The sequence below is a fragment of the Trifolium pratense genome, linkage group LG7 (genome assembly GCF_020283565.1).
Source record: "Trifolium pratense cultivar HEN17-A07 linkage group LG7, ARS_RC_1.1, whole genome shotgun sequence".
In the NCBI taxonomy this organism is placed as follows: domain Eukaryota; kingdom Viridiplantae; phylum Streptophyta; class Magnoliopsida; order Fabales; family Fabaceae; genus Trifolium; species Trifolium pratense.
Genome location: NC_060065.1, coordinates 53,269,525 through 53,279,639, shown reverse-complemented (window position 1 = coordinate 53,279,639; position 10,115 = coordinate 53,269,525). Strand labels below are relative to the sequence as shown.

Sequence of the window (10,115 nt, the reverse complement as noted above, 5' to 3'; positions counted from 1 at the left end):
CATAAGATTGATGCCAGTAATTGCATATGAGCTAGGATCTTAATTGATGCATTGCTTGTTTTTCAAGACATTTCCAAATTGTGAACTAAGCTGAGCTGGATAATCATGGGACGGGACATGGCTGCGCTAACATAGTCAACATATACCCATTATTACAAAATCACCAACAAATCAAAGATTCAACTACAACTACAAATAGATCACTACGGTTAAATCAACATATACCCATTATTACAAAATCACCAACGAATGTTATGTAGAATGTTATGTCTGGAGTTCGACAAATACTCTTCAACCGTCAACATCTCTTCAGCCACAAAAATTTCGCTCATAGTTCTTTCTTCGACCTCACAAGGGAATAAAATTTAAGGGTTACACTCTCCAAGACTCTCTATATGTTCCAATTGATCTTGTTGACGGTTGTGACATGGTATGAAAGATCTGGGCAACACTTCCAATAACCCTAAATCTTCTGTATTTTTAAGGTGATGATCATATCTTCTCCGTTTAATATTGTTTATTGATAACAATGTGTTGTTTAACCTATGATGCTTACCAATGTGTGTAAAATACAATTCTTATTTAAATGGATCTAAAAGTACACCAAAAAGTAATTAAAATAAAAATCAAATTTAATACATAAACTATTGTTTACAATATGTTTAAATTATTGTATTCTCTACATCATTTATCTAGAATCTTGACATTGAATGTCGACATTGGTGTTAATCTTCCCATCAACCGGGGTTCCTGATTGTAATCATTTACCTTCAAACTTGGTTGAAGAGCTACCCAAATCGGTTGATGCTAAAATAACACAAACAATTATATATATATATATATATATATATATATATATATATATATATATATATATATATATATATATATATATATATATATATATATATATATATATATATATAGACACACACTAATACTAGGTATATTCGTCTAGAGTAAGAATTTACGATATATTTAAGGTTGACAATATATAATCTTTGTACCAACATTAAGGTTTCTGACGCAGTATCCTACATCAGTTTCACATGAGTTTTACCATGAGATCTCCTTTTACCACCTTACTGATCCTGGCACGCACCCTACGAATTTACCAAAATACTTTTGTCCGCTACTTAAGTAGCGGACACCCTCCAAAACACCCTACCTTTATAACGTACGCTACTTAAGTAGCCGACACAATTTTTAGAAATCCTCATTTTTATAACATTCGCTACTTAAGTAGCAGAAGAGTAAAAAGGGAAAGTCATAGGGCGCGTGAGTAACTGATAGGGTGGCATAGTAACCGATAGGGTGGCATAAGTAAATATCTTTTACCATTGTGTTTCAATTCAGGTAGTTGGCCCAAATCTCCTCCCTTGAACAATTCAAAATTCCTCGACGGAAGAAATCTTCCGATTATATAAATTATACCGAAAGATCTTCTTTAATAGTGTAAAATCTTACGGGAAGATACTCTTATCTTCTAGAAATATGGTAGTGTATTTTGTCTATGTGAGTGACATGGGAGAAAAAAAAAATCACCTACTTGTGATAACTTTGAAATAATATAGTATATAGCTCTTTATTTATTTTTTGGATACATGTAGCTCCTTTTTTTTTATATATAAACATCACACTAGGTTTTATGAGAAATACTTATATGGATACAAAGCCTAGATAATTAGAAAAATGTTAATATGTTTCCTTATATATAGGCCAAATGTTAGGGAATTAAAAGTGGTGAACACTACGATACACATATTATTATGTGGATATGTACCGATACACGGCTTAGGTGGATGATTGTGATTGATCCATAAATAGTATTTAATATAGAAAAATCAATAAATACTATTTGTAAATCAATCAAAATCATCTACCTCAGCAAATGTACTGATACATATCCAAATAATATGTGTACCGAAGAATTCACCATTAAAAGTGAAATTTTATCTTGTAAAATGTGTATTTAATTTCTCAAAAATGTAAATATTAACTTTTGCAATAAATATTTATTATTTTAGTGATCCTTAACATGTGCCTTAACATGACCCGAATAATTAATTCATAGCCGCACATAAAACAACTAAAAAAAATTAAAGAAAAAATGAATTAATAAGCGATGTTTTGTTCTAGCTCATATTTTCGATAAAATGTACTATTAAGATTTTTTTTTTAACGGTTGTACCGATAAGATCTGAGTTAATTATAAAATAAAATTTCACTGTGCTTGCATCTTTTTGCATTTTCCTTAAATTAATACAACATTTCTCAGCAGAAATTTTATTATTTTCCAAATTTGATTTAATTTTTTTTCCTTATGTTTTATTATACATATATAAATACATTATTCCACGATTTGTTCCTCGTCGTAAGTCACACGGATGTAAATACTATAGCATATACTAACATTTACAATAATTTTATCACTGAAAAAAAATTCACAATATTTTTTTTTTAAGATTAACTTTTTACTCATAAAAACATTAAAAATAAAATATAAAACTACACATGCAGTTTCTGTGAGGAGTGTGGTTGTTTTCTCACTGTATTGCTGTCAATTTGTTTTTGGTTGCTACATTAAGTGTGTGAACTCTTTCATGTGCATATCGCAATCTTATGATTATGTCTTTTTATAGTTGAATGAATCTTCTCTTTGCTTTTGATAAACATAGTCCTATGAAAATGAAAGGTAGATAAATGGAGCATATAAATTCTTTTTCGGTATTAATTCCATAAATAAAAGCTATATGGTTGCCTCTGAACAACCGTCCAAGGTGATTGTAAGATGTGAAAATGAGGATAACACCTAATGCTTAATAGGGTGGGTGCTCTTATAGTACTTTATACTATATATATATATATATGGCTCTTTGAGCTTGGATGGCAAAACCGAAGTGATTCGTATGAAGTTTATCGTACATAAGTGAGATAGATCTTGCACACTATGTATAAAATTTGCTTTTAACATTTGATCGATAAGTCTTATTATTTGATGAGATATATGGTGAAAACAAATTTATATATACATAATAATATGGTGCAAAATTTGTCTATATATTAAATAAAATTTTGATGCTTCAAAAAAAAAAATTAAATAAAATTTTGAATTTGGTGCACATAAGATTCGTAAGTCATTTCAATAAGGTTGATGTTTGTAAAAATTCAAGCTCTCAAGACTCTATTTAACTATTACATGGTGACTTGTGTTGATATAAGTGAAACTAGTTGCTTAAAATAAAAATAAAAAGTAAATAGAGATGGTACTCAAATATTTATGTGTCTAAGTAATTAGGAGTCATTGTAAAAAAAATAAAAAAATTCGGAGCTTTATTATCTATTACAGTAGTAAATAGAGTCTAATTTGTATATATCTTTAGACTAAAAATATATATTCATCTTCAAATTTTGTAATGATTTGATAAAATTTGAGCTGTTAAATTTACGAATAAAAATAACTATTTGAATGGACAATTTTCCATTAATTGAAATTTAAATGAGACTCGGGCTTAGGCCTAACCCTCTACATTATTAAAAAAATAAATTAAATGAGACTTACTAATTTTTCTTAAAACGGCAAAAATTAATATAAACTAGTTGTATTAAAAATTTCCACCTTCACCAAAATTTAAATTATAAACCTCTTAACTTTTTTTACCCTTTATAGCTTAAATTAGTTGAGAGTCACTAAATTATATATTAGCCCCATGCCCCCATATATATAAAATTTGGTAGTCATAAATTTCACCTAATAGGAAATAGTGTGTTAAAAACGTGTATTAGCATTTTTCTTTGCAACATAGTGTATGTTTTGAACCCTTTAGTATGTATAGCTAGTGACCTATAATAGCTCCAACTGAGAGAGACAAGTAGAACATTCTATCCTGTATATCTCCACCTTATAATCTGAATTTCTTATGAACTTGCTGTTGCCTCAAATTAATGTTTAATTTATCATTAGCACATTAACAAATTGACTTGATAGTACTAATCATGCATTACTTTATTTTGAAAAGGCACTAATCATGAATTAATCATCATCTCACTTTCAAAGAAAGTGTTTCATTAGGACTTGTTCATAATATATATTAGTTAACTACTAATATATAAATTTCGACGGCACATACAACTAAATGCAAAGGGACTAATTCCTTACTACCAAATCAACCAAACTAGAGACCCCTTAGGTAATTAAGTCGTTTACAAAAAATACTCTTTCATACATTTATTTTGACGCGTTCATACATTTTTTTGGACTCAATATCTCTTCCATACATAGAGAATAGTAGCATATATGTAATGTAAATGAGAAGAAAATGTCGCAAGTTGGATTTCATTTTATTGGCATGGTCCTATTCCTATATAACGTTACTCTTTAATTTGGTAAAAGTTAAGAAACCCCAGCTATATTCTATTGGCATGGTCCTATATAACGTTACTCTTTAAGCCTTAGCTAGGAAATAGACTAAGTCATCATCCAATGCCCAAAGTAACTAAGCAAGAAATATTCTTTTCTAAAAATAATCTTTACGTAAGAGGAGCTTAATTAATTAATATTAATGAGCTATGACAAATGAGAGAGAATTGGCTTTGATGATTTAAGGGGAGTTTTTTTTTGTTTTTTTTTTAAAATAAACATTTATTTTAATTTATCTATTTTATATAAGTAGGAAATTGTTGATTTATACTATTCATCAATATGAAAGGAGGTGTTTCAAAAGGCAGTGTGATTTCTTTAGGAAATTAAAAATTTATACAAAAGACTTGTTTGTAAAGAAAGTGTGTAAGACTCAAGTGTTGATAACAAAGCCATTTCCTTTATGGAGGCAGTATCTTTTCAACAAAAACGAAATCCTACAAAAAAAATAAAATAATGTTAGTTTGTGGTTTGTGGAGGCTTTAAGTGAGCAAGAGACGAGTTATAATTAACTCTTTTTGTTTTAAATTTTGATGGGATCATTTTGAAAACTTTAATATGTTTCTTAATTCCAACAAATTTGATAATATAGTCAACTTAGACTGAGAATAAATTTGGTTGATTTGAAATATATGAAAAAAAGTTTAATTTTTATACTAATAAATAATTTTTACCTAAAAATATCATTTTAGATTTAATAACTAAATTTAATGGATACTTTTTAATTTTATAAATAAACCTTACAGTTGATTGTAAAAAATGAAATAACATCATCAATAAAAAAGGTGAACCGACAACATTTTGTATTTAAACACAATTTTAAGTTCGTTGTTAAGCAAAAAATTTCTCATTTGACTTTAACTCTTGAAAAAACTGCAACATTGCCATATTATTCTTACAAAATTGTGAATAACATTTAGAAATAATTATTACAATCATTTGAAAATGAATAAATGTCACATTATGTTATATTTATTTCATTTAGATATAAGTATAACATTTAGTTGTTGAATGTATAAAAATTGCAAACAGATCCATAAATGTCTCGTTTATTAATCATTTTGATTATCGAATCTATTTTTATGTAGTCAATAGTCAATTTAATCCTCAAATGTATTATTTTGTTGGTCAATTTAATTCATGAAATTACTATCAAATGATATATTGGGGATGTATTTACAACTTTGATACATTTAGAGATCAATGTAACAGTAAGTTACACTTTTAAGAATCAACGTGATAGTGAATTCAAATAACCCAAAAGAATTGTGTGACAAAGAGTAGTGGATCATTCCGAAACTATTGAATTGTGATATGTTTTTGGATTGAGTTGGGTCCTTCACACTTCTATTGAAGACAATTTCCCTAATTCAACATACGAGATATTTTTAAATAATCACGTGACCAAATAAATTGTATTTAATTACGCTCACAATTATGGACAAGACCATTAAAATGTAAGAGAGAATTTTGCCGTTCATCTAAATCATGCAAAATTCAAAGAATTAGTATCTACGATTATGGTCAAGATAATACATTTATGTAAAGAGATCCCTCTTTCTGTTGCATCTGAGTCACTCGGTTGTTGTGTTGCTAAAGGTAAAGCAACAAAGAAAATTATGTTGTCTGTATCTGAAACTACTACCGCGTCTTCTCTTGTCTTTAATGGAATAGTCCCCAGTCCCCACACGTACACCATTTACGTTCTCACCTCAAACATGAGTCAAATCTTCAACTCTTTCAACTTCTATAAATACCCTTCTCAACCCCCATACTCCAAACTAGAACAACCAACCACAATAACGTAATAACAAGCACAACATTAAGCCTCAACAAACACATTAATCACATCAAAGAGTAATAAACATTTCCCTAAACTCAAAAAAAATGTCAAAACCTAGAAACTTCTTTTTCTTCAAACCATCACCACCACCCCAATCATCATCACCATTTCCACCTTCCTCACCTCCCAACAAAACCTTCTCCGACGCAATCATCGACGAAAACATCGAAACCGCGCACACTCTCATAACAAAATGGAACTCTATTTCCACAACTTCAAACCATTCTCAATATCCCTATCTTTTCACCAACACTGAAGAATCCAAACACTATCTTAAAGCCGTTAAGAGTCTACAATCTGCTATGCAGTACCTCGTTGCAAAGGATTCCACCTCCAAGAAACTCATTGAAGCACAATCGTTAATGCAACTCGCCATGAAGAATCTTGAATCAGAATTTTATCGAATTTTAGGAGAAAACAGAGACCGGTTCAACTCTGAATCGGTCTCTGTTCTCTCTAGCTCCTCCACTGATCGTCGGAGTAGTTTCTCCGACGATGAATACTCTGACGAAGAATCGTCATCGCTCTCTGCTCAATCGGTATCTATGACTGCTGTACCTGATTTAAAAGCGATTGCAGAATGCATGATTTTCACCGGTTATAGCAAAGAGTGTGCTAAGATTTATGTAATTGTGAGAAAATCGATTGTGGATGAAGCACTTTACAATCTCGGTGTTGAGAAACTGAGTTTCTCTCAGGTTCAGAAAATGGATTGGGAAGTTCTTGAATGGAAGATTAAGACCTGGCTGAACGCCGTTAAAGTCGCTGTCAATACTCTGTTTCACGGCGAGAGAACACTCTGCGATTACATTTTTGAATCACGGGAGAAGAAAATTGCCGATTCATGTTTCAGCGAGATTTGCAAAGACGGTGCTATGATGCTGTTTTCTTTCCCAGAAAACGTCGCAAAATGCAAGAAAACGCCGGAGAAAATGTTCAGAACGTTGGATTTATACGAAGCGATTTCCGAAAATTGGCATCAAATTGAATCGATCTTTTCATCGGAATCAAATTACACGATCCGTTCTCAGGTGATTGCATCACAAGTGAGACTCGGTGAGACCGTTATAAATATGCTAACCGATTTCGAATCGGCGATTCAGAAAGAATCTTCGAAGGTTCCGGTACCAGGCGGAGGAGTTCATCCTCTAACACGCTACGTCATGAATTACATTGCACTTCTCTCCGATTACAGCGATGCAATCGCCGATATAGTTTCCGATTGGCCACAATCACCGTTACCGGAATCTTACTACAAAAATCCATCTCACGACGAGAATAATCCACCGTCGGAGATAGCAAAACGGTTATCGTGGCTAATTCTCGTTGTTCTTTGTAAACTCGACGGAAAAGCTGAACTATACAAAGACGTTGCACTTTCGTATCTTTTTCTTGCGAATAACATGCAATACGTCGTCGTAAAAGTGCGTAAATCGAATCTAGGGTTTATTCTTGGTGAGGATTGGTTACTGAAACACGAAATGAAGGTGAAAGAGTATGTTACGAAATACGAACGCATGGCGTGGAGTAAGGTACTGTCGTCGATTCCGGAGAATCCAACGGCGGAGAATGCGAGTGGAATCTTCCAGAATTTCAACGTGGTGTTTGAAGAAGCGTTTAGAGCACAGTATTTGTGGGTTGTACCCGACCCGAAAATGCGAGAGGAAATTGGAGCGTGGTTAGATTTGAATGTTGTTTACAAGTACAGGGAGTTCTATGTGAAATATCGGGTCGGGTTGAATTCGGTTATAAGATATTCGCCCGAAGATTTGAGGAATTATCTGTCGGAGATTTTGTGTGGTAGCGTTTCGTCGCATTCGCCGGATCGGTGAAATTGGAGAAACCTGCCGGCAACGTGGGTCCCACTTTATGATTTGTTTTTCAGTTTTTGTTTAAAGATGAAGACAAGAAAATGGGCCAAATATCCAAAGACAACAACAAAGATGGGAATATTATGTTCTTTTGTGCATGATTAGACATATAGTAGTATTTTTTTATTAAAAATAATTTTATAATTTGAAAATACTATAGGTAGGAATTATCGTAAAGGATAGTATTAGAAGATTAGAAAAATATGAAAGCAAAGGCCAGAGTTACTAACTACTGTATTATAAAAATTAAATCCATTTCCATATAAAAATATAGTTAAATTCTTCTAGTGCAATTACGATATACTTTTCTTTTCTTTTAATTAATTTGTTTATGTTATTATTATTTTTTATATTCAAGTTTATTTGATCCTCTTCTTCATCACTCCAAACCTCCATTTCCATTTTTCAAAGAAATCATGAAAATGGAAGGAGCATCAAATTAATTTCCAATCAACCCCGTCCCTACCCGGACAGCCAACCCCGTCGAAATTTCCAGATCCTCACCTTCTATACTCTCTCTGTAAAGAATAAACAGAGTTTGGGCGTGGAACGAGCTTAACCAAAGAGGAGAAAAATTTTATTCATGCAACTTATTGATTACAAGCACTATGATCAATGTTATATACTAAATGATAAAGGCGACTATCTAACTAACTATTACAACCAATTTTAACAACTTGTAACTGCATAACTAATTTCAATTGACAGTTAGCTTGTGTGGCAAGTAAGCGTAGAATTAGTTGATTCCTTTGTCATTAACACTCTCCCCATCGTTGGCCCACTTTACCACCAATCTCCAGCCATTTACTTCAATTAGATGATTTAATTTTGGAAGAGAAAGTCAAATTCAACAGCCATGTAGCTGATATTAATCAGTTAGTGAAGAGATGCTTAAGCAAGAATTCGATTGAGCGTCCGAAGAAGATTGGCGATGTAGCTGAGGCTTTAGAAAAGTTCATCCTTTCCCAAGATGATGCTACAGGATAATAATATAGCTGGCCTCACTTTATATGCTCGGGTCTAAAAGTTATTAGCATAGAATAGGAGGAAATGTATCTTTGAAGTGTCTAAAAGCTCTTAACTATGGCAATAATATGAATGTAATTGATAAATACAAATGATGCTGACGAGGAAGAGGAGCCAATAAGTTATTACCTAGAAAGGGGTAAAGATCCATCCTCGGCCTGGGGGGTTTTTAAACCTGTGGCAAGAGATGGGAGTAAGTTGTACATGATCATCATCAACACGGCTGACACGGAATCTAAGGAATTGAAGAAGCGGGTCAATTGAAGCAGGGTGAGGGTAGGAAATGGCCAAGCACATGATACCATCTCCCAAATGGATCATTCGAATTCGTGTCATGTCCGTAAAGAACATATCGCAATCTTGAAGCTTCTTTTCAGGCCAAGAAACGTTAAGCCACTTCCTTTGGGTAATATCATAGGCAAGAAAGGTGTAAGGTGGACCAAAGTAGTAAATAATAACATCATCCACAAGTTGTTGATTCCAGAGAGGCAATGTTTTCAAGTCATTGTCCAAACATTCCCATCGACAATTTTTATCATTATCAGGATAATAAGCATAAAGGCAACATTGATCTTCAAAGTATAGAATTAAGCGATTATTCTTGGGATCAGACATGACTGGATGAGAAACAATTGGACACCTGCTTGTGACCTCACCAGTACTAAAATCGGCAGCAGGAGTATCTAGAAATGGGGTAGTAGTCATGTCTTCCCACTGAGGCTTGTTCTTGGATGTGTCATATACCTAATCCAGATGAATCACTGTTAATTGAAAAATGAAAATTAGTCATACTAATTCGCAATGAAAAAATATGTTTATCATAGAAAGAAGAACGAGAGAATTGGATACTAAATAGATCTTTTATTAACCTTTGACGTTTTCCTGTCTGAATCTCCCTCCACATTTTCTTCCATTTATCTTTCTCTTCTTCCTCTTGAACACTTTCTTCTATGGA

General features: G+C 32.3%; 1 protein-coding gene across 1 annotated transcript; it reads left to right on the top strand.

Annotated features, from left to right (window-relative positions):
* The first annotated feature begins 6,116 nt into the window (after positions 1-6,116).
* Positions 6,117-8,758, top strand: LOC123893581 (exocyst complex component EXO70H1-like). Its single transcript, XM_045943331.1, has one exon. The coding sequence runs from the start codon at positions 6,308-6,310 to the stop codon at positions 8,093-8,095; it is 1,788 nt and encodes a 595-aa protein (XP_045799287.1). The 5' UTR covers positions 6,117-6,307; the 3' UTR covers positions 8,096-8,758.
* Positions 8,759-10,115: the final 1,357 nt, after the last annotated feature.